Raw genomic sequence first — 26,587 nt, 5'->3', positions numbered from 1 at the left:
TTAACATTCACATTCGATCAAAAAATCGTCGAGTCTTAGTCTAGTGGCGCATCGTTCATCGTCAAACGCTGATCGAACTGCCTCCTGAAGACAAATTGTTTGTGGTGTTTTTAATTAATTTGTTATTAATTCAGTGATTATCAAAAATGGTAAGATATTGTGAGATCAAGTGCTTGAGTGGCGAAGCCAATACTTGGGGGAATTATCTAATTATTTGTAACTTTTTTAGGAGCCCGGACAGTTGAGTAAAGATCAACGAAAACGTGCGTGAGGATTTTTTAAAATTGTTTTAAACTTGTCGTCTTGTAAAATATTTACTGGACAGTTTTTTTTCCAATTTTTATTGTGAATAGTTTAAAAAAAGTGGTTTACAATGATCAATTTCTGGTTGAGATTGTCCGTGTTGCACTTGAGACATTTGACAACTTTTGAAATTTGGGGAAATTATCATGAGTTTAAATGGAGCTTTAAGGGTTTTATTTTTTTTTTAATCAACGGCTAGGTTGTTTTTCATATAAAAATCTTTTGGAATAGTATCCGCATTATTGAGTACAACCAAAAAAAATTAAATCGATTGATTGTTTTGAAATTACGATAAAAGACAAAATTGATTAATTGCTTTGAAGTTACGATAGAATTTTTTTTTCATTCGGGAGAATTTTCTGAGTTTACGTCGATCTTCACAGATTGAATGTTTATTTAATCAACGCTTAAATAGTTTTTTAAATAAAAATTGTTTGGATTAGTATTCGGATCATTGGATACAGCAAAAAAAATTTAATCGATTAACCCCTTTTGTTTGGGAAAATAAATATTGAAAATTCATAAATTAACATAATGGAGAATAATTATAATCGAAATTATGTAATTATTTTTGAGCTGTCCACACCCTATGCAATCAACCAATTAAGGTGATAGACTGTCGTAAACATAAACTTTTGAAAGCAACTGTCGCGCGACAACAAACTTAACGCACCGAACGATCGATTATCAACACTAATTCATCAATTTTCGTTATTAGAACTGAAAATGGCCTTTGATACCTTCGACAAAGAGAAGAAGGGAGTTATTAAAACGTCCGAAGTCCAGACTATCTTGGACATGCTGGGAGTTGAAGCAGATGCAATGGCCGAATTGGATGATGCGATTAACGAAGTCGACACTTTCGGTGAATTTAATTATTTATTCAACAACCCTTATTCATTTATCCACAAATTTCTCATGTGCTCCATTATCCCAAGCCTTCACATGCTGTCCTAATAAAGGAATGTAATTTTATCAATTATATTCTTCTCGAATTTGCTTACAAATCTCTGTTCAAAAATTCCTTTGAATTCTCCTGCCAGAAGAATATTTCATGGACAAAATTAAATACTTTTTTTTGCGTGTTAGGAATATCATCCAATACAATTTGTCACACATAGTCTGCTAGAAATTTCTGAGGAAATGGGACAGTAATCGCAGGAAGTGACATTGAATTAATTTTTTTCACGGACAGAATTATTATTCGAAAAATCCGTGTCATTCTGATTCCCTAAGCTGACACTTTCAGCTCTCCAAACCGCCCATTTTTCTACTATACATATGACATACATGACATATGATATATACATATCATATAAATACATAATCACAACAATAATATTTTTTTTTAATTTTTTTTTCATGGAAATAATAATTATTTGTTATATATAGGAAATATCATTTAACCCCATTTTTTTTACTGTATATTTTTGCTATATACTATTACTACAGATATTTACTATATATATATACTTATATTTTAGTATATACTATTGACTATTTTTAGTGCGAAAGTTACCTCCAATGAGAGAGAATCGAGCTGAGCACAAAATTTTAAATCTAAAAACAAAATTGAAAATTAAAAAATCTGGCAAATTAAAAAAAAAAATTCCAGAGCTGATATGACTGTCATATAATTTAATAAATCATCCCCAATAACATCCATGATTTGATATCCCCTCGTCTCAAAGAAAACCCCCAAGGAAGGAAAAGATCCTGCGCACATTCGCCTACTCTCACGACATCATCAAATATTTACGATTAATCTCGAGTTTCGTTCCGAAGGAAGTGGAGAGCTCAAGTACGAGGACTTTTGCACAGTAGCAGCTAAATTTATGGAGGAAGACGTTGACGTTGAAGCACTTAAATCGGAATTGAAGGAGGCATTCAGGCTGTATGACAGAGAGGGCAATGGATACATAACAACAGACACATTTCGCGAGATTTTATGTGAAATTGATGAAAATTTGACTGACGAGCAATTGGACATGATCATCGAGGAGATTGATGCTGATGGTTCTGGGACATTGGATTTTGAAGGTTTTTCCCTTCCAATTGCAGTTTTTTTTCCGCATCGCCCTTTCATTTTAATTGTATTAATTTTATTTTCAGAATTTGTGGAAGCTATGACGCATTAATGTGTTCTGTTCACTGCCAAAACCAAATGGAAAAGTGGAGAGTCGAAAAGTGAAAAGAGGAATGAAAAAAAAAAATGTACTTTTAATAAATGAATTAACTATGAATTTCTCACATTTGTTGGAGTAATATTCGTTTTTAATATTCTATCTACCATATAATATATAATATATCACTCTACACAAAAAGTGAATGAAAAATCCTTTTCCACTAATGTCCCATTTTACCCACCTGTCCTGTTTCACCCGGGTCCTCCCATATTGACGATATTATACTCGAAAAATAGAACTCTTTCCGCACGATTGAACCCACTGGAAAATCGTAAAAACTCTGGAGTGATGAAATATAAAGATCCATCAAGGAGAAATAAATATTAAGGTCAGTGAGATATCTCTGATTAAGATTCCATTAGTCCAATTGACTATAACACAATGACATAAGACAGCAGCCTTTATCGAAAGGGGATATCAAAAGATAAAGCCTTCCCTAAGGCATTTTCATATGAATAAAAAAATGTTGTGCAATCAATTCGTCCATTCTCGCACTAACGTTGCGTCATAACGTTAACAAGTGACCCGCTCCCCCCCCCCTCCGCGCCGCAGTGCATTTTTTGTGCGTTTGAAAAAATAAAAAAAACTGATTTTATTGTGGTCGTGGCGGTGGAGCGATCCATCTGAAGATTGGAAGGGGAGAAATTTGACATTTTAGTTAAGAGATAAATATTTCATGTTTTATTATTTTTTCGAAATAAATAATTAGGAACAATCGCGCGTATATTTTATGGCATCTGGTGAAAGAAAGAAAGGAGAGAAAAAGATAATCATAAAATATATATTTTGTATATTAAATTAAGCAAAAAACTTTAATAAAATTTATTTCAATTCCAAGAATTTAGTTATAAAATTAAATTGAATTAAAAATGTTCTAATTTATTTTAGAAATGTCTAAATTTTTAATTATAATGCAAATAAATTTTATTGAATGATCAGTTTAACGTATATTTTATATCTTCATATACATATATTATGTATAGTAGACATATATATAATAGAGTGCATACATAATACGTCATATGTGTATAGATTTAATTCAATTAAATTTGATAAAACATTTAATGTATATTGATAATATTATATATAATTTTACGCAATATTATCTCATATATAATATTTATACATAAATATTTAATTTCTTTGAAAAAGGTATTTTATATTATGCCATACCTAAAAAAAATAAAAAATTTCGTTTTGTAATAGAAAAAAATACGTTCTGCTTGAAAAATTATTATTTAAATTATTTTATACATAAAATTATATATTATATATTATATATAACCCAGCGACTCCCGGATACTATTTAATAGAGGATTACAAGAACTACCTAACCGAGGATTAAAGCGTATAATATGTGCCCTCGTATGAATCTGTAAACTACTAGAACGAAATTGAATCGAAACGGAATTCTTGCATTCGATTTGTAGGCATTTGCCAGAATAACATTTTAAACCACGGAAAACGTTTAAAAACGATGCATCTCGCCAGTTAACTCCGCATATTGCCAACTCCCATCGGCAACTGTCTCCGCAGTTGATAATTACTCTCATCCGGGTTTTTACCGTCGGGGTATTTAATTAAAATTCACACTCAATATGGTAAACGATTAATACGATTATTACGATTAATAATGTCTGAGTGATTGAAATAATTGTTCAATAATTTTTTGGATTACATCGTATCTCTGTTTTTCAGGATGAATTGACGAAGGATCAGATAGCGTGTGAGTTATGAAAATCTATGTTTATTAAATAAAAATTTAATGATGCAATAGTGATATCATAATAGGTAGAAGAAAATGTAATATTATGAACATAGAAAATATGTATTTATATAATTTTTTCTCGATGAGTTACCACAATTGAAGATTTTCAAACGTATTTTTGAAGATTTAAAGTTTTTCTTCTGCTTTAAAAATTATTTACCCTTTTTAGTGCTTAAAAAGGCTTTCGATGCTTTCGATCAGGCTAAAAAAGGGTGCATCGGTACTGATATGGTTGGAACCATTTTGGCTATGCTTGGATATGAATTGAGCGAAGAAACATTGGCTGAAATTATCGCTGAGGTCGACGAAGATGGTACGTTAATTTAATTTAATTATTTCACCACTTTAATTGTTATAATTCAATAAATGCGAAAATGGTACATCATTTTTATTGACTACTTTTTCTGCTTTAGTAATAATAATTCTGTAAACACCAAAATAGCTCATCAATTTACTTTAATTATTTTTTCTACTTTAACAATAATAATTCTGTAAACTTGAAAGTGATACGTTAATTTAATTTCATTATTTTTCCACTTCAATTCTGATAATTTTATAAATAATTCTATAGATTCATAGGTAGTCTATCAATGAGATTCAACTCTTCTTTTTACTTTGATAATAATAATGCTGTCAATTCTAAGGTGATACATTAATTTAATTTAATTAATTTTGCACTTGAATTATGATAATTCTATAAAAAATTCTATAAATGCAAAAATGGTCCATCAATGAGATTGAATTGTGTTTTTTATTTTCATAAGAATAATTTTCTGAACTCGAAGGTGATACATTAATTTCATTGATATTTTTAATAATGATAATTCTCTAATGTTTATTTATTGACAGGCTCTGGAGAGCTTGAATTTGAAGAATTTTGCACCCTCGCTGCCCGATTTTTGGTTGAAGAAGACACCGAGGCAATGCAGCAAGAATTACGCGAGGCCTTTCGTCTTTACGACAAAGAAGGCAATGGTTACATAACAACCGATGTATTCCGCGATATTTTACACGAACTCGACGATAAATTAACTAATGAAGAGTTAGATCTCATGATCGAGGAAATCGACGCCGATGGCTCTGGAACCCTTGATTTTGATGGTAATAATTACAATAAAAATTTTGATAAAAATCCATTTTTACACAGAGGGGGATACCATTAAATAGAAATTACCGTACCATTTGGTAATCGTCTTGTGTTTTGACCCTTCGGAAAAAATTATCGTACTGATTATTAATATTTATCGAGGCCATGGGAAAAATTACTTGACCATTTGAGAAAAATTACCTGACAGTTCGTTAATTTTTTGCGAAGGGCTCCATAATTATTACTGAACAGTTGACAAATTTTATCAAATAAATTACCGATGCGGTAATTTTCCAAAACGAACGAAACCCAACGCAATTACCAAATGGTCCGGTAATTTTTGACGAATTTTTCTCTTCGTTTAGATTTTTGATTTTAGAATTTTTTTTTACTTTGTAAAAAATATTAGTGTACGTTAAAAAAGGGAGAAAAATGTGGTCGGGGAGAGAAACAACTTGCGTCCGTTACTACTGATTTGCTTTGAAAATCAGTAGTAACAGACGGGAGTAGAAAAGGGTCAGACCAAAAGTGGTGAGACCTGTGTCATTATTCTACCGAAATTTCGTCAAATTTTATTCTGGAGCGGATGGAACACAATTTTCCCAAAACTTTCTAATGAATTATGTCATTTCAGAATTCATGGAAGTTATGACAGGCGGCGATGACTGAATATTACAATTATTCTAGTTCACAACCAGGAAGCATAAAAATTTGCACGAAACCGATGGAAACTTGGAAAGTTTATATGACGTTTTCCATTGCATTGGATCGTTACTTCAGATTTTATTCTAAATTATCATAATTTCATCGATATTCCACTCACACACATGCACACACATACATATAAACGTCGACACAGGGCAGAAACAAGTGGAAATAAAATGTAATTTTCAAGTGAGTTCTTGTATTTTTTATCCCTCGGTCCCCGCTCTGACGGTATTTCATGTGATTACAGTGATTGTTGGTGTCGTAAACATTGAGATAAATAATATAACCTGATGTAAACAATTTGGGACCTGCAATATTGATTTTTATATATAAAAAAATAAAATATAAAATTTTTATTGAGAAAATTGTTATTATTTCATGATGAAATCAATTGCAATTTGAATAAATTGTAATTTGAAGGACAAAATTTATATTTATGAAAAATGGAACAATCCAGTGACCGACATTAAAGTCGCTCCCTCAGATCGGTATTTTACCGACCGCGTGCGCTAATTTTGATTATTTTCAATTGGTAAATTTTCTAATTAATTGCAAAGTACCCAAATTAACTTCCGGAACGTGTTGATATTTTTTTAAACAACTCCTTCTTATAAACAAATAATAGAACTTGTTTGTTAAACGGTGGATTATTTTTTACGAAGTCTCCAAAAATTTGTTGATTTTTTTCACGTCTAATAATCAAAAAATGAGATTTTTTGTATGTTAAGCTCTGATTTTTTAACTTTTTAAAAAATAGAATACGAAATATGATCGAATTTTCAAAAAAAGGTTTGTGTAATTTTTGATAACCCTATAAATTTCCAAAAGACCAGAGATACCTAAAAACCGGCCGCATTCGCCCATAAAAAAGAAAACAAACATCTTTCCGTTTTATTCTCGAAATTTTATTTCTAATTACGAGGAAACACTTGTCACGTTTGACGGCTACAACGTGCGTGAGTATCCGCGGACGTCTACACGAGGAAGTGAAAGTCAAGTGTCACCTCTTTTTTCCTCTTTTTTTTTTTCTTCATTCGTTTCTTTTTACCCGTTTTTCCCTCAGTCAAATTAGCGAAACGATTGGATTTGTACGAAAATTCTCATTATTTACATCCCACACGGAGAATAATAGTCAATAAAAATTACGGAGCTCCCACTTCACTTGGCGATTGTGAAATTTAATGGGAAAATTTAATTCAAATTACAGTACAGTAATTTTTTTACTGACGATTGGGGGAGAAATTACTGAACCGTTGGAAAAGTTTCGTCGAATAAAATTCAATTGTTACAATTTTTCAAATTAAAAATTACAACTCGTTTATAATATATAATATTTAATGTATAATATATAATATATGATATATATAATATACAATACAATATAATATATATAATATAACATATAATATCTGGGGCACAAAAATTTTGATAAAAAAAAGTCATAACTTTTTCTTTTCCTGGAACTGAAAAATAATTAATTTAAGGAATTTTTTGTTTATTATGTGATCGTTTCTATAATCACATATCGCGCCAGAATTACGACGATAAATAATTTTTACGGAAATATTTCTTTCCGTGCAACTAGTCATAAATTAACTTCCTCAATTCCTTCCGTTAAATACTAAAATTGTTAACTATTTGAATTTTTTTTCTCCCGTTCAATTGTCAAGATTATGTACACTTCCTTCTCTTGTACATGCATGTATCCCCGCCCAGTGTGATTATTCACACAGTACATGCATCATAAGGATAATTCCTGTCTTCAGTAAAGACAGATCAACGTCAACATGTCACGCGTCTTCCATCAAATCAACGGCTCGCGAAAACGCGAGCCCTCCTCCTGTTATTCACCTCCTCCAGACACTGACTAACTTAAATCCACATTATATTTACTTATTGAGTTATTATCATTATCTCATGAATATTTACGATTTTAAATGGCCTTTTAAAAAGTAATAAAAAGGGGGGAAATTAACAGTAATTGCAATGGTGAAGTCATGAAGTCCATCAATCTATCAAAAATAAATCAGAGAATATTAAACTTGATTATAAACGCTCCAATTGATGGGAAAAGTGACTGCAATTATCTTGCAAAATTAAAATTGTAATTGCTCACTGTTATTTTTCGTTTTAATTTACATTGGATAGAAGTGAAATTTCATTTTTATTAATAATTTATTTACTAATTTCATATATAAATAGTTTTGTTTCATAGGAATTATATTAAATATGAAATTAAAATAACTTCAGGACCTTTCGATGGTCGACTGAAATTATATTCATTAATTAATAGATGCATCCTAATGGTGTAATTATAATTAAAATAATAATTTTAAGATATTCTTTGAATGAAAGTGGTATCGAAAAACTGGAAAAAAAAATTTTATATGTCTACAGCACATAAAACATAAAATAATTAAAATATTCTTATATTCCATTACAATATTTTTCATTACGTTTTATTCTTTTATATTCAATATGAAATATTCTTAAAAGTAATATATAAATTATATAAATAATATTTACATATATATTCAATTATAATTCAATTATTAATTAGATTCTAATGAAAGTCTAACTCTCTCAATACCGAAATATTGAATATTTAATATTTTTAGTCCATTTTATTTTGCACACATATGAATTTAAACAAAACAACACCTATAACCCGCCATTAAGTTGAATAATGATGATTTACAGGTGATATATTCAGGCGAACGAGTGATTTCATTGCATAAATCTCAAACTGCTTCTAACACTCAACGTAATTCTACAAAAATGTAAATATTATATAATTGAAATACCTGAAGAATGTTCACTGCAATCTCAGCAGTGAAATCGGAAGTAACTTGTACGTCATTTATTTATTTATGTAATAACCTGTAAATAATATATGTAATGACGAGTAAGTAGTTGCAAAATTTTGAATCAACCTGTGAATTATATTTACCCTCGAGCCTCACAATGCACCCCATTGAGATTTGCGAATCCCCACATTACTAGACACAACCAACAGTTGAGTCCCAATTTTCTCGACTGGTTTAATTATATATATCTTACATTCGTGGATACTTTCTCCATCAATTAACCACCTGAGCTTCGTTAAATGATCAACTACTATGTGATTTCATTGAGACGAGAATAAATTGTAACGAGATTCATTGATTTACTTGAATTATTAATTGACTCGTTATTGTTGTACATGTCTGCATGTGGAAAAATTATTTAATCTTTGGAATGGTGATGAAAAAGGAGATAATTATTACTCAGTGTTATATTAGCTAATCTTATTTGTCAATCAATGAGAGAACCCATTATGCGGAAATTTCTGTGCAATTAAGAAAGACTTGGAAAAAAAAATTTTCCAGATGAAAATATTTCACAATTCATTAGTAATTCCTGGTATTGGCACTTTCCTATCGATATATAATTTGATAAATTATTAAAACTCAAGTCAGTGTTTCATTGAAGAACAATATACTTTTTGATGTTTATTTTCTTTTCAAATAAAATCGTCTGGTATTCAATTTTATATATTACATAAATGGATCGATGACAAAAAAAAGTTGAATTTTTTTTTAGTGGGTAGATTAATCATCGTTATCATACTAATTTATTAGAAAAAAAAATTCCATAATCCTTCTATGCGTCCCTGTTATGTTAGATTCAACGTAGAAATTTTAGTGCAAAAAAAACTCCACGGATTTCTTTCATGTTTAATTAAAATCGGATAAACTCCGTAAAGGTAAAAAGCAATGTTACTGACCACAAAGAGAAAAGAACGCTGAGAGGGACAAATGAATTTCAACGGTTGATTGAATAATTTCAACACGCGCGCAACTTCATTGTATTTCGGTGTTTATAACAGTCTACTTGAGAAACCAACCTCGACAAATCAACAGCTATCCATATAGAGATATTATATTTCTGTAACCCTTTTATATACACATTTTTTCACTGTCTAAAAATTCCCTGGAATTTAGAATACGATATCACTCATAGATCACCGATATCATTTTTTATTTTCTCTATTAATCGATCTAAAACAGGAGATTTAATTTCTCCAAAAAAATGAAAGTGAAAATTATTAAAAATAATGTTCCAAATTCCATGCGATGACTTAATTAAAAAAATATCGAGCTCTTGAATGATAAATAAGTAGTAACAAACCGATAGCAAAACAAGTCAGACCAAACTTTTCACATAAATAATTGAATGAATGAATAACAAAACGAATGAATCAAGAAATAACTAAACAAATAATTCTGTCCAAATAGAAAAATTTTATTTTATTTCATTTTAATTTCGATTGTTCCTTTCTGTTAATTTATATTTTTCATTTTATTTATTATCCACGCTTAGCTAATAACCACCTCCACTGCGTTGCAATTCGAGTCAATCGACAGAACCCTTCACCTACTCTCCACTTATAAAGAACATTTTAACATGTATTTATGGAAATCTCCCAACATTTTGTGTCACCGTATAAACAATCCTCAAAACAAGTGTAAATTTCTCGATTATTTCTCCACCTCCGACAGTTGTCGCATATAAACGAGTAAATACTCCTGAAAATCGCCATTTATAACTGATTAATTGACGTGAAATATAATAATCCTAACGTTGTTTATTTTTTTTTAACGCTAGCATTATTCCAAGGGAGGGAAGTTAACTTTGCTATTACAGAATATTAGAGCGTGATGTGTTTGTTAACAAGAGAATATTATATGGATAAAGGGAGAAGAGAGAAATAGTACATACCGCGCAAACGATTACGCACCATAAAACATCTGTGGGAACGTGTAACGCTTGGAATTTCAATCGATTGCCACTCTGGCGTGCCACTTGAGTTATACACATTTTTTTTCAACTTATTCTTTCCCTCCCTCTCCCTCACCCCTCACCCACCATCCCACCATCTCCCCCTGTGAGCTGAAAACATTGAGAAATTATGTATCAATTTTTTTATCCAGAAGAAACTATGATAATACAACTATTTCACATACATATTTTCAGCGATATATGTATATAAAATATAATATATATAAAAAAATATAAAAATGAAACAAAAATATTCTACATTACATAATATTCCATTTTTTATGTTATAAATTAGTGTAATGTCACTTGGTACGAAAATTATATAATATAAAAATTAATAATAAAATGTTAATAGAATGTACGAGATAATTTGAATTAATGTTGTGATATTAAATGAGATTAAGATTATAAAATTAATTATTAATGTTATTATTAATATTGGTGTTTATATGGTATGTTAGTGTAATATAAGAATCATGTGAGATGTTCACATTATTAACTGATCACGATGTCAATTAATTTTAATTAATATGGATGGGAATGATAGGAAATTGATTCAGTTGAGGGACAATTAAACAGAATAAATGTAAAGAGTAATGAAATAAAATCAACTCGATTATTGTGTAGCAATGACGTAATACATTTTACTCTAGTTTCAGATATCTTAGAAAGGAAAACGTCCAATTGATTGATATTCAAGTGGGACCTGTGACTGCCATAAAGACCTCATCGAAAATTGTTGGGAAAAAAAAATAAGAGCGTTTAAAATATTATCTAAAATGAGTGAAAAACATGAGTGGTAAATAATCGAGAGCGAAACTTATTCGCCAATTGAGAAAATCAATAGATTATATATAATATATAAGATATATTAATAATGTTACTTGTTATGAAAATTATTTAATATAAAAATTAATAAGTAAATGTTAATAGAATATACAATATAATTCAAGTTAATCCTATGATATTAATTAACGTCAGGACTATAATATTAATTTATATATTATATACTATATTCTATATATTATATATTATATATTATATATTATATATTATATATTATATATTATATATTATATATTATATATTATATATTATATTATAAGCTCAGAATTCACTCAATTGTAAAACTATTTCACTTTGATCCGGTGATGGTTTAGGAATTTGAAATTCAATGTGGCGTGTGGTTTTTATTGAAAAAAATACGTCATCAATACGCAGCCAGTGAAAGGAGAGCGAATTGTATCGTGATGACGAGTCTTAGATCATTTGTAACATCACAATCTCATTCTTTTTTTTTTTTTTTCCTGTCAAAGACCTTCGAATTTTACTGCTCGAATTGAAGTCCAATTTTTTCTTTAACAAATCGAACGAAAAAAAATTACTGGTAATTTTGTTTTGTCAAAAACCAGCTCTTTGCATTCCTCTAAAAAATTCCAAATCTGTTCTACTTATTTATAGTCTATTGGCAATTTTTTTTCAACTCCAGGTGGAAGGTAAAATAATTTTTTACTCCCAACATGTCTTTTAATTTAGTTCTCCGCTGATTGTACACCGGGCATTGCCCATAGAATGTGGTCTTGTGATTCTGTGGCCCATAAACAACTGGGGTCATTGTATTATCGATTGCGTGTGTCTTTAAGTCTCGACGACAACGAAAAAAAATCGATAGCTTAATTCAATTAGATAAAAGGTGAGTGAAAAAATTCAATGAAAAGTAAATAAACAGTTGAATTAACAAACTACGTAGAACGTAAATAAAAAAACTGAACAAAATGTTAATAAAGAAATGGAATAAAAGGTAAATGAAAAAAATAAGTAAAACGTAAGTGAGGGAATTAAATGAAAGGTAAATAAAGAAATTAATGAAAAAGTAAATTAAAATATTAAATTAAGTATGAATACTCAGCCCCGGACCTCTCTATAAACGAGACGAAGGGGAGGGTTTGAGTCACCCACTGAGCGCGTCTCCAGGTGGCGGATAGGAGGGGACCGAAGTATGAGTGGCACCTTGGGACCGGAGACAGGAGGCTGGAAAGAGCACCTGAATCTGGATTTCCGGGGTACACTTCGGATATCGGTCTGCGATGGCCATAACGTCGACCTACGGGAGTAAAGACCCGTCAGGAAGACCAAAAGCATCGCCGCGGACCAGACTCCCCAAGCCAAGGTGGAAGTAATCGTGCCGAGGGCTGAATGGCACTGGGGTACAGTGTCTCTAACGATACCCTTGGGGAACCAGGCAGCACCCCATTGTATGCATGCCTTACCTCCGCATCCAGGCTCTGCGGGGGTGGACCGTTTTTCCTGGACACTCGTGGGAATCACATGGACCCAACATTTAATAAAAATTTTAACGCCGATGACGGTGCCCTCACTGAGGGAACGGCAAAGGCTTCCAGGGCAAAGGAGGTGACGATCTGCGCTAGGGCTCCGGAAGGGGAACAAGCGCAGATTCGAATGGAAGTGGAGGAGGAGTCAGCCTCAGAGGGGCCTACCAGTGGTGGGCCCGCTGTCGCTGACCCTACCCAGGGGAAGAGGAGAAAGGGTAGGACGGGTGCGGAGAAGCGCCGGGCCCGCCAGGCTAGGCTGAAAGCCGAGGCCTCGCGGGATCAGCAATCTCCGCAGGCAGAGACCGCGTCGGGGGATAAGGAGGAACAGGGGACAGGGCCCAAGAGGCCCAGGTCCTCCGGATCCACTCCCCCCGATGTGGCCATGCCCAAGAAAAAGGCAAGGGCTATGGAAGGGCTAGGGGCAACCTCCTTCAAAGAGGCGGCGAAGGGTGGCGGCAGGGTGGCCATAGTGCCAACTGGCCATCCTGAGCTGTCCCTGACGAGGGAGCAGGCCTACCTGGTTCAGGAGGCGCTAGTGGCGGCAATGTTTGGGACTGACCTAGACGGTCAGCTCCCGAGTTTTGATGGCCACTGGTTTGACGATGGCGTGCTATGGGTGGCATGCACGGACAGTCAGTCGAGAGAATGGCTGAAAACCGTGGTGCCCACCTTGGTACCCTGGGAGGGGGCCTCCCTTATCCTGGTGGATAAGGAAGCGCTCCAAAAGCTGATCAGGGTTACGGCCTTTCTCCCGGGAAAACCCGTGGGGGCGGCTGTGGCCCTCGAGAGGCTGAGAAGGCAGAACAGGGCCCTCACCACAGGTAAGTGGAGGGTCTGGGACTGCCGGAGCGGGGAGGAGGGGCTCAACCTGGTGTTGGGTGTGGACCCCCAGTCCCTAGAGGTTCTGAAAGGTCTGGGGATGGCCCCTTTCTACTGCCTCGGCCGGGCTCGTTTTTATGAGACCCAGCGGAGAGCGGCGGGAGGAAAGGCGCCCCGGGCGCAGACAGGCCCAGTGGACGCGGTCGCTGACCAAGGGGGGTCGGGGATCGCCGAGGATGGGGGAGGGCGGGAGGGAGCACCAAAGGGCCCAAGTGGCCTGGAGAGTGCCCCAGTAACTGCCGGGGAAGGCGCCCGCGAGGGTGAGGAAAAGGAGAGCGAGGAAGGCTCCCTCTTACAGAGGGACCCCCTTGCCCCTGCAAAGCCTCCGCTGAGCGGACGGAGTAAAGGCCGGAGAGGAAGGCCGCCTCTGGTGAGAGGGGGCGCGGCGGGAACTGGGCGAGGGTCTCAAGGGACCCTCAACTGGGCCCTGCCGGGCTCATCACACTCGGGGCAGGGTAGGGCACCACCAGGCGGCCCTGCCTAACGGCCCACCAATGGCCAGGGGGACAAGGGGAGAAGGAGCAGAGGGCAATATGCGGGGAGACGGCTTAGGCTCTCTGCTAGTCCACTGCTCCCAGATTAACTTGCAGCACTGCAAGGCTGCGACTGCCCTGCTGAGTCGCAGCCTAGCAGTAGAGCATACAGACATATGCCTTATACAAGAGCCCTGGCAACACGGAGGCTCGGTAAAAGGCCTATCTGGAGGCGAAGTGGAGCTATTCTATGCTCGGGGCGACCTGGGCCCCAGGGCCTGCATTGCTGTCAAAAGAGCGTGCGGAGCCAGGGGAATGGCCAACTTCTGCCACAGAGACTTGGTGGCGATTGTCGTGAGACTTCGGGGGGAGACCGGTGCGGAGGACATAGTTTTCTGCTCGGCTTACTTCCCACATGACTCGCCGACACCACCACCTACCAATGAGCTGCGTGATCTGGTGAATCACTGCAGAGCTAGAAAGTTGCCACTCATCATAGGTTGTGACGCAAACGCGCAGAACGTGGTGTGGGGTAGCGAAAGATGTAATGACAGGGGCACTGCTCTCCTGGAATTTATGGCAGACGTGGACCTGGAGATCCTAAACAGGGGCTCGAGGCCCACGTTCGTCACTTCTCGCTGTCAATGTATCATTGACGTAACCATGTGCACCCGCCGGCTGGCGAGGCGATGCAGGGACTGGAGGGTGGACCGAGAGGACACACTCTCTGACCATCGACGCATCAGATTTAGCATAGAGGGCTGTGCCCAACCGCAGCAGGACCGCCTGCGCAGAAACCCAAGGGCCACCGACTGGGACTCCTTCGAGAGGAACCTGGAGGAAAGGCTCGGGGTTGGACGCGTTAGGCCCTGCAGGGAGGACCGGTTAGAGGACGAGGTGGAAAGAATCCACGTTGCCCTAACTGAGTCTTTTGAGACGGCATGCCCGGCTAGACGTTGCAGGAAGGGTAACAAAGTGCCTTGGTGGAGCCGTGAGTTGGACAGGCTGAGAAGCCAGTCCAGGAGGCTCGGAAACCGAGCGCACAAATCGAAGAGGGCCGAAGACTGGACTCTGTACAGAAATGTGCAGAGAGAGTACAAGAGGCTCATAAAACGATCAAAGGAGCTCACCTGGAGGACATACTGTGAGGAACTGGAGGCGCTTTCAGGCATCTCCAGGCTTCGCAGGGTCTTCTCGGGGGGCCCTTCACAACGGCTGGGTGGAATCACGCTGGAAAGCGGAGAGACCATCACAGAACCGCGAGAGGTCCTTGAGCATCTGGTTCGCGCGCACTTCCCGGACTCTATTATAGAGCTTCCAGGAGAGTGCCTGGAAGTGGACTGGAAGCGAACAGGAAGCGGCGATCCCGACTGGGAGCTAGCCGCACGAATAGTAACGCTGGACAGGCTGCAATGGGCGGTGGACTCCTTCGAAATGTACAAGAGTCCAGGTCCGGATGGGATACATCCGGCCCTCTTGCGAAGAGGGGGGCCATTGCTCCTGCGCAGACTGATACCGGCATTCAGGGCCTGCCTAGCATTGGGCTATGTGCCAGGCAGGTGGCGGGAAGTCAGGGTTGTCTTTATCCCCAAACCGGGTAAATGCAGCTACGACAACGCGAAAGCCTACAGACCGATCAGCCTGAGCTCCTTCTTACTGAAGACGCTGGAAAGGCTGGTCGATAGGCACATTAAGGAGGGGGCACTGAGGATTAATCAGATATGCCCCTCACAACATGCTTACCAAGCTGGCAGATCGACTGAGACTGCGCTGCACCACTTGGTAGGCACAATAGAAAATGCGAAGGAAAGGGGGGAGGACACCCTTGGCGTCTTTATCGACATCGAAGGGGCCTTCGACAATACCGCCTTTGATACAATGGAGAAAGCTGCGGCAGCGTTTGGGATCGAGAATTCGATCATCAAATGGATAGCCGCCATGCTCCGAACAAGAGTTGTCCACTCCACCCTTGGGGACAGTGAGGTAAGGGCTGCGGTAGGGAGGGGCTGCCCGCAGGGGGGGGTTATCTCTCCTCTGCTATGGCTCCTCGTAGTTGACGGCCTCCTCACTGGACTCGAGGAACTGGGGGTAAGGACAGTCGCATATGCGGATGATGTGGCACTGCTGGTAACTAGCAGGAACACGAGCATGCTGCACAGCAAGATGCAAAAGGCGCTGGACTATGTTCAGCAGTGGTGCACATCGAAGGGCCTAAGGGTAAACCCAGGCAAAACGGAGATGGTGCACTTCACACGTAGAAGGAGGGGTGCTGTTAAGGCTCCCTCCATTTACAACACAATGCTGAAATTCTCGAGTGAGGTCAAATACTTAGGTATTTGGCTCGACGAGAAGCTCAGCTGGAAAAAGCACATCGCCATGCAGACTAGCAAGGTCACCATGACTTACTGGGCATGTAGGCGAATGTTTGGAAGCACATGGGGTCTAAGGCCGAAGATGGTCAAATGGATCTACACGGCCATTATGACCCCACAGCTAACATACGCAGCCGCAGTGTGGTGGACAGCCTTGAACAAGGCCTGCCACAGGAAAGCGGTGGACAAAATAGGCAGGCTTGCGATGCTGGGCATAACAGGGGCCCTCAGAACGACCCCCAGCTCAGCGTTGGAGGCTCTGCTCTTTATGCAACCTCCACACCTAATTATAAGGGAAGAGGCAACAAGAGCGGCCGCAAGACTGCGGCTACAGGGAACATGGAAGGGAGCTAGGAATGGGCATGCTAGTGTCCTCTGCGCGGACAGAGAGCTGGAAGGGCTACTGTCGCGCGGTGCTGACGCCTGCAGACCCCGATGGCACTTTCGCAGAAAGTTCTCGGTCAATCTTGGATGGGGGGAAACCCCGTCAGGAAAGGATGCGGACTGGGTGCCGCCCCGTGGACTAGTCTGGTATACGGACGGATCACGGGTGAGCGGACGGGCAGGTGCGGGGGTCTGGTCAGAGGGGCCCGCAATAGCGAGGACCATTGGGCTGGACTCACACGCAACCGTGCTCCAGACCGAGCTAGCTGCCCTAAGGGCCTGCGCCAGGATGATCCTGGAGAGGGGGGACAAGGGCAAAAAGATCTTCATCTACTCAGATAGCAAGCGCGCGCTGAGAGCAATACTCAGGTATGAGTGTTGTTCTAAGCTGGTGAGTGAATGCGTCGAGCTGATGGAGGAAATTGCCGTAAATAATTGGCTCGAGGTGGCCTGGATTCCGGGACACGCTGGCATCAAAGGCAACGAAAAAGCCGATGAGCTAGCAAAGAACGGTAGTTGCAGGGGCTTTCAGGGAGAGGTGGAGCACGTAGGCGTGCACACCGATTTTGTGAAGGACCTGGTCAAGGAACGTGCGGATAGGAGGATCGTGGAGAGATGGGACTCGGAGACGGGTGCCAAGCACACGAAATCCCTCCTAGGAGAACCCACTAGGAAGTTGGCAGAGACCCTGTTGGGCCTAAACAGGGTTAAGCTCCGTACTATGGTGGGGCTTATCACTGGACACTGGCCCCTGGCTCTGTACTTATCAAGGATAGGCAAGGGGACTGACCCCCTATGCAAAAGATGCGGGCTGACAGAGGAGGATCCTCTTCACCTATGCACAAGATGCAGCGGACTCGATGAAGCCAGATGGAATGTCTTCGGGTCTACTTGCATAGATATACATGTCGACAGGGACGGGATCAAGGGGCTCTATGAGTTAGCTCGTAGGGCACAAATACTCGATACCAGCGACTAGACGGCTGCCTGAGGGCAGGGTGTAAAATGGCCGAGAGGCTGGTTGCACCTCTGGACAGGACCGTCTAAATATGATAAGTGATAAGTGAAGTATGAATAAATAATTTTGCAAGAGTTACAGATATTTCGCCAGTGATTTACATTCCGTCAAAAACATTATTTATCGTATTTTCAATTTTCCTCTCACTCTCACTGATCCGGAAATGAGAGCGAGATGGGGAGATTTGTTAATTAGCAATCATATCCATATCTCGTCATTAGGGAAAGTAGGTGAAACCCATGTGTGGCCGGACCCAACAGCTAGGCTGACTGCAGAGAGAGGTAGAGACGCCGATGTTTAACATATTGCCAGGATTATGGAAATAAAAAAAAAAATTTAATTATGAAAAAAAGGTGCACCTAATGATCGTCGTCGATGAATAAATCTTCCGTCGGTGCAAACAACTAATGGCAAAAACCAATTGTACGGATTATACCGCATTGCGGATTGTATATAAACACGATTATGTGTTAGTCAGTTGTACATGAGACTCAACTGACAGTTTCACGCACGTTATTTCTTACTATAAAACATTTGGGACAACATTCCAGGAAATCTCTCCATTGATTAAATGGAAATACGGTGGAAAAAAATGACTCATTGATTTACAGACATCATTAGTTGTTTTAATTGTTTTCGTTTATTTGGTATGTGCATGGGGATTACTCCGGGACTGAAATAAGATTAAAACCAATGACGATAATTTCTCGTCAATGAGAACCGTAAATGTAAAAATATTCAACGTAAACGGAACGAGTGAGGTTCACCTATCGTAAGTACACGTCAGACATCGAATAAACTTTCTCTATGGTTAAAAAATACATTGATATAACTCATGCAATGATAATATATATGTATATGCTGTTGTACGTAGGTACTCGTAACTGAGTTGAGCGTAACGTATTGTAATAGTATTCGGTCGTTAAATTGGCATAGGCTCGTATCTCGATGGTCCTTTCGATTGTGATTATTATTTTAGAGGCGATGCAGAATGCGTGCAGTAAACGCTGCTAAAATAGATTTTTCACTTTCAGCACTTTCGAATGGAAGGCCAGGTATAGCGTGCACTCAGGGATTTTTTTTTGATATTTCACATTTTTTTCGATAGAAAAAAATTGACTGAATTTCAAAATTGTTATTTTTTAGGTGAAATTTTAAGGTTCAGCAACGAAGGGGATGCATTGTTTTTCCTTTGATTGTTTATTATTGAACTATAACATCATTTTTACATTTTTGTGAAATTCTGTTTTCAAACAAAAAAACATTTCACTAAATTTTAATATTTTTATTTTTTAGATGAAATTTTAAGGTTCAGTTATGAATGGGATTTATTGATTTTTATTTAATTGTTTATTTAGAACTGTAATATCATTTTTACTTGTTTAAAACAATTTTTGGGTCAATTAAAAACTATACATGATTTTTGTTAATTTTCAGATTTTTTTCGAGAGTTGAAATGATGAGATAAATTTATGAATTCAGTTTAATATTTTTTATTCAATTATTTATTATTAAAATGCAAGATAAATTCCACATTTTTATAAAATCCATATCTCCATTCCCTAACATTTCACAATTAATTTCTCCATCTGATTTACTGTTTTTGTCTCATTATCAATTATTAAAACTCAGTATAATTTCCATTAACGAGCGAAATTGTCTACCAAAAATTGAAAAAAACAAAACAAAATAATTTCGGCCCCTAATAATAAAATATTCCTCACCGGTAATAACTTCGGCTCGTTGTCAATCTAAGTGAGGGTGACTAATGCCTCACTTAGAGAAGACAAATTAATGACAAGACAAGATGAAACTACTAACTTGGAGATGCCGGTGCAATGATCCTCACTGAGAGTAGAGGCTGTTACATCATGAATGAGTCTGGTTGAGAATGGGTAGGAGGTATACGATTGCCATGGCCGTGGATGATGCAAGTCGTTGGTTATACGAAGCCCAGACCATCCATGAACTTGAAAAAAAAAATGATCTGAGAAGGTCAGCCTCATCTCGTTGCGTTTACGAGTTTCTTAACCACATTTTTTTCTCCATCTGCGACTTGATTTCCAGGGGGTGAAAAATATTCAACAAAAATTAGGGAATTTCAACATTATATTAACTTATTATTTAAAAAAAAAACTCAGAATTATTACCACTGTTAAAAAAAACTATTATTATTATTAATTATTATTCAAACATTTCGTCCATAAAAATTATTTGACATTAAGGTTGCGCTGGTGGGACAGTCCGTGTAAAAAGTTTGTGCGGTGTTTACCGGACTAGGTTAAAACGTAATTTGTTAATAGTGTATAGTCTTATTTGATTAATTGTATTATGTATAGATAATAAAACATAAATTTATATTTTCTGTTTGGAAATATTCTTAATTTTGTAGTTTATGAATTTTCTGAAATTATTACTGGAGAACGAATCAGTCGATTGACTCAATTTTTTTTAACGTATTCAAGGACATGGCTCTTACCCCGTCCAATTTTTATATTAAAAAATATCGAGCCGTTTATGTTTAAAAAAATTGAAGGCTTCAATTAAATACGTGAAACGTTCTCCGAATTTCAGAAATTTCTGTCTGAAGTTTGAAACGGACGATTTCCACCTAAAAGTGATGATTTTGCAGCTACTTTCTTCAGCTATTTAACATAACATTTTAAACAAAAATTGTTTGGTGAATATGAGACACGACAGCAACCTTAAACAATTTTTTCATCTCCGAAATAAATGAGAAATTTTCTGTAAAATTTCCCGATAATTTTTCCGGTATTTTAACTGAATGTTTCTCACCTCGTGACATTCCACTCGAGAATGTCACACCTATTCCCATAGTTTAAACAATTCTCCAATTCCCCTGTCGTTAATGCAAAATCTTGACCTTCAGGATTTTAATGAAAGAATTCAGTGTTTCGACAGTTACCCGCTGATTACAGGTTATTGATATTATGCACTATTGCGAGTGTAAAAATCATTGTATCTATTATGCACACTCGGCATGTGCCACACCCACTTTATAAGCAAACTGTTACTGGGGGGTGTGTGCTACACCGATGACGTATACATTTTCAAAAGTAAAAGTGAACGAGAAAAATATTCAATAAAAATTAGGTTTTTTCTGTAATTTTGTAGCAAAATTTCGTTGCGAGAAATTTTTCGAAATACTTCGCTTTTTTATGTAAATTACGTGAAAAAAAATTACGACATTATCGGGTAATTCAATCAAAATTAGATATTTTTATTGGGATATTGGTAACAGTAGATAAATAAATGTAGCAACACAATCAATTACTTCAACTTGAACTCGTCATTATTGGCACGAGGAAGGCACAACTGACCTGGGGGACCGGTGTCCAGAGACTGAAATTCTTATTATTTGAAAAACCTTTACTAAGGGAAAAGACAGGAGAACGTTTATGACTCCAGAGGACAGAGTTTCCTTTGAATACCACATGTGGTAAGGATTGCAACGCTCTCAAGTTCGGAGCACAACAGATCATAAATTAGTCCTTTTCTGGAGACTCTTTCAAACACGTCATAAACCTTGTCGAGTGATTTTTGAAGATAAACAGAAGAACTGTGTTCTAATTTTCCAACATTTTTTTTTTTGCATTTCGGTAGTAAAGTATCGTCACAGGAAATTTTCCTGAACTATCACAGCAAATTTTTGGAACGTACCGCTCTTTTTATCTGAATTATCTAAAAAATAATTACGATATTATGTCGTAATTTAATAACTATTTCCTATTTTTTCTATAATTGAATGGTGAAGTGCCGTCGCAGGAAATTTTCCTGAACTGTTATAGAAATTTTTTTTAATATTTTTAATATTTTTATCTGAATTATCTGAAAAATAATTACGTTATTATGTCGTAATTAAAAAAAAATTAGATATTTTTTCGGTATTCCACTAGCCAAGTGCCATCACAGGAAATTTTTCTGAACTGTCCCAGAAATTTCCTGAAACATTCCGTAATTTTGATTTAAATTATCTGAAGAAAATTACGATATTGTCTTCGTAGGCGGGTACTTTCCTTCCTTCATCCAAGTTCTTCCGGAGAATTAGGAAAATACAGAAAATGTGAATTGAAATATTGGGGTATACGACATCCCAGGCAATGAATTACCGGGGAATCAGGAAATCACAGCAGAACTGTTCCTCGTTTTTTAGTTTTTTCTTTTTAGAGATTTCAGAAAGTAGATTTCACATACGTGAACCTTACAACTGAGGTCCTTCGTATTATTGAGTGCAACGTATATTATTTAACGAATTTTTTTTTTGTCTGCAAAAGGTGTAAAACCATACAGTTGAAATAAAACAACAACAACTCGTTTGTGAGTGTTTTACACAGAAAGAAATTTTCGATAAAAATTAGACCTCCATCAGGCGAATCGTGGGACGAACTAAAATTTCACCACTTGTTACCTTAAGGCTCCATTAAGGAGGATCACGTGATCATAAATCGTGAACATGAATAAATATTTTCATTTTATTCAAATAAAACATAATTACCAGCCAACGAAAATGATAAACGAAGCACGATAATTGGGTTTGGTAATTATCAAATAATTATTTTAGTTGCAAACGGTAATAGCAGTTTGAGATTATCCATCGATTTTCGAATAACTCCACCCGGACCTCAAATTTCTTCAGAAAAATTAAACTCAAGAGTCTAATTGTACCACAAAATTAACATTCGCCCTCTGAAGATATAATTTTTTATCGAAAGTCTCTTTCCGTGTATCGATTCCACCGTCCGTTCGGCTCCAATTATTATTGATTATTGTATTTCTCTGAATAATTGAAATAACGATGACGATTCCACTTATCAAAGACACATTAATCGATCGAGAAGTTGGAAAAACCGAAAAATACGAGAAACAGCTTTCGCAATATTAATCCGATTGCTGTCGTTATTTGGAAAATTAATGGCCAGTAATAGTGGTAACAGTTCAAATATGTATGTTATATCATGCAGTTTATACGTGCCTTGTTATATAGGTGGAAACACGCAGGTATATATCGTACAGTGATATCGTAATACTCGCAAACCGGTCGGTCCGAATATACATATTTGCATTAGACATTTATTTTTCCTCCGCGTTCGTATCAGTTTCACGAGCCTACGAGATTTAAATGGATCAGTGCATTAATTAGTGCATGCAAGTGCTCGTGTTAGAGCTTTCAACAATTTTTTTTATTCTAGTAGTGTGACCTATTGAAGACATTCAAGTGCTGTTGATATTCCATTTTAACTAAATTTATTAAGTAATTTATTTATTGATTTATTGAGATTTTATTGTACACTTAAGGTTGTTATTGGGTAAATTATTTACTTGACAATCGTATTCGGTTGCTGTCTATAACCTTTCATTATTAAAAAAATCTGTTATTGATATATTAGTTTATTCTGAAGGTTGTTAACATGTTAAATATTTAGTTGATGATTTTTGTTTAAATTTTAATGGGGAATAGTCTTGAAAAAAAGCTGCAAAATGATCATTTTTGGTTGAGATTGTCTGTTTTGAAAATGAGATAGAATTTTTTGAAATTTCGGGGACTTTTCAGGGATTTAAATGGAGCGTCTGGGATTACATTTTTTTTCAAATCAACGGCTTCGGAATTTTTTGTATAAAAATTAGTTGGGATAGAAGCCACATCACGGAATATACAAAAAAAAAATTAAATCGATTGACCGTTTGGTTTTCGAGAAATAATTACAGAAAATTCTGCTGGAATCCGATCCCTTCAACACCGGATAAACTTTCTGCAGAGACTGTAGCGCGACGACCTTAAATTCCATTTTAATCCCGACCCCGAATAGTGGAAAACATTTCCATAACTCAAAGAGTAATTTACCAATTAAAAATGGCCTATTTGCAAAAATTACAACAATAGCCACTAAATAATTTGAAATTAATAAATTTCTCCCATAAAAATTGTTTGTTCCGCATCCTAAAAAAATTATTTACATTCATAACATTAATAACAACGCCCAATCATCCCCACTTATTACCCAATTACCCGCGCCCCCTCTCCCCCTGCCTCTGAATGAATAATTAATTAAAAAATAATCCTCCATTTTCAAATTAATTCGTGAAGAACAAACAACAATGTAAGTTAACAATTTACTATTAGATCACCAGTGTAGATAAATCTTGTACACAAATTTCAACACTTAAATAATAAAAAAACAAAGCGATCCCCAACAGAGAACAAATCAATCCGAAACACTAACGACAACTCAATTATTCCCAGCTCGGTAATCACGTGAATTTTACCTTTTCACTTATTATTATTGCGTCGAGTAGAAGAAAGTTTGTAGCATAAAAAGAGCCACATGTTGTTGTTAAAAAATCAACAAGTATGATTTCAGGGATTGTTATGGGCAAAAATCAGTGGTGCGACTGTAATAGCGGAGCAAGATTTTTGCGTGTGATACAATACCGTTTGCAATTAGAACTTTTGATTTAATTATGATGGCGCATCCGTGCATTATCACTTTTATTACCAAGTTTTTTTCACATAGACCTTGGATTATTTTACTACATCATGAAAACATTATTTACACACACACAGTCACTTCATTGTTATTTCAATAACACAAATGACGGTGAAATTTTCTTTAATTATTCGTTCCTTTAGAAAAAAAAAAAGTCACATTTTTTTTGGCGCAAATATACAATATATTACCTATTATATGCAATATATTATGTACATGTAGTATATATATAATGTATTATATATTACATATTATATATAATATTAAACGTTGCAGAATAAATGATTTTTGTGGACCCAATTAATTGATTTAAAATAATGAATTATTATTATTATCATTATTATATTATATTATTATATTATATATTATATATTATATATTATATATTAGAGTGCACCTCATACGGTAATCAACAAAAAAAAAATTCTCAAGATATTCTCACTTCCGATAAAAACCCCTTTCCCCCCGGCCCTGAGTTTCCGGATACATTTGATTAATCGATAGTACGACCGATTGCGATATTTATAAATAATTTGCCCCGCACAAGGGCGTTACTCACAGCTGTATAACAAACAAGGTCTTTTGGTCATCAAAAAGTGAGAGTGACATAATAAATTATCTATTAGACAGAACCATTATGTATTTTTTACTCTCATACATTAATCGCCGTTTGGATATGAATGAGAAAAAATGACAACCTAAAATGTCCGATAGAAAAAAAAAAATGACTCGGTATTTCTTTTCAATTTAGAAGAAGTCCATTGAGCAACCTTTACTGAAAACAGCTCGTAAAGAACAATTGGCAAACATTATTATTGCCCTGATTGAGTCATGCCACTTGTTATTTCTGTTCTAAATTCATAAAATTGTGGCTGTTGAGACTAAAATGAGGTTTTTTTTTATTACTCGGGATTAAAAATAAGGGCCCGTCTGGTGGGGCCTCATCGATTATAATGAATATTTACAATTGAATTAAATTATCCAACTCCCCGAGCTATTGAATTTTTTTTCAATTCAAAGTCAATGGAGGGAGTGTGCATGCAACGGTTATTCAACGAGTCACTTGATTCGAAGTTGAAATTGTAATTCGTGAGTTATGAATCATAATTTTTTTTTTCGCAGCGGAGATACAGAACTCGTATTGACGGAGACCTGTTGTGACCGGAGGCTCGTCATCTCCTTTACTCCACTTTCGTGACTTAAGTTTTACTGTGTAATTAGGAAATTTTCCGCTGACCGGAGCTATTACAATGTCAGCTGTTTAATGTAATATTGACAAATTTCATAATACTTGAAAAAAAAAAACAATGTGACGGAATCGATATTTTTTAGGATCAGTTCCAGTTCCCGAACGCACGACGTCGTTTGTCTCCTATATTTTTTATTTCATTAAGAGACTTTTTTTAATGCAAAAAAATGTTGGTTTGAATTTTTTTTTCATATTTTGAATGTTTACTTTTACTTTTCAAAAACGCAGTGAGCACTATAATTTTTTTTTGTCACATTAATAACCTTAGGGCAGTTGCTATTAAAATGAAAGGTATAAGGAAACTTAATTCAATCAATTTTCTCATATTTTAAATTTTTATTTTACAAAAATGTAATAAAATGCTCTAAAAATATTACAAAAATGTCATAAATGGTCCAATTTTTTTATTTATCATAATAACAATAACATTTACGCCGTTACTATCAAAGCGAAACTAATTGAGAAAATAATAATCGAGCAACAATTATTACATTCTTAAT

The 26,587-nt window shown here is 36.3% G+C and overlaps 2 protein-coding genes across 3 annotated transcripts; both read left to right on the top strand.

Annotated features, from left to right (window-relative positions):
* LOC135165763 (troponin C, isoallergen Bla g 6.0201-like) lies at window positions 1–2,555 on the top strand. 2 transcript variants are annotated; one of them, XM_064127364.1, is made up of 5 exons: window positions 1–149; window positions 230–263; window positions 1,022–1,168; window positions 2,089–2,343; window positions 2,416–2,555. In XM_064127364.1, the coding sequence occupies exons 1-5, from the start codon at window positions 147–149 to the stop codon at window positions 2,439–2,441; spliced, it is 465 nt and encodes a 154-aa protein (XP_063983434.1). In that variant the 5' UTR covers window positions 1–146; the 3' UTR covers window positions 2,442–2,555. The 2 variants fall into 2 exon arrangements, with proteins under 2 accessions (XP_063983434.1, XP_063983435.1); XM_064127365.1 differs by having other exon boundaries at window positions 48–149; window positions 230–267.
* A 1,387-nt stretch (window positions 2,556–3,942) lies between these two features.
* Window positions 3,943–6,242, top strand: LOC135165764 (troponin C, isoallergen Bla g 6.0101-like). The gene is made up of 5 exons (XM_064127366.1): window positions 3,943–4,090; window positions 4,188–4,215; window positions 4,427–4,570; window positions 5,107–5,358; window positions 5,979–6,242. Exons 1-5 carry the CDS (start codon window positions 4,088–4,090, stop codon window positions 6,011–6,013), a joined length of 462 nt encoding a protein of 153 aa, XP_063983436.1. The 5' UTR covers window positions 3,943–4,087; the 3' UTR covers window positions 6,014–6,242.
* The last annotated feature ends 20,345 nt before the right edge of the window (window positions 6,243–26,587 follow it).

This window comes from Diachasmimorpha longicaudata, chromosome 9 (genome assembly GCF_034640455.1).
Source record: "Diachasmimorpha longicaudata isolate KC_UGA_2023 chromosome 9, iyDiaLong2, whole genome shotgun sequence".
Classification (NCBI taxonomy): domain Eukaryota; kingdom Metazoa; phylum Arthropoda; class Insecta; order Hymenoptera; family Braconidae; genus Diachasmimorpha; species Diachasmimorpha longicaudata.
Note: the sequence above shows the minus strand (reverse complement) of the source record. Positions and strands in the feature narration are given on the sequence as shown.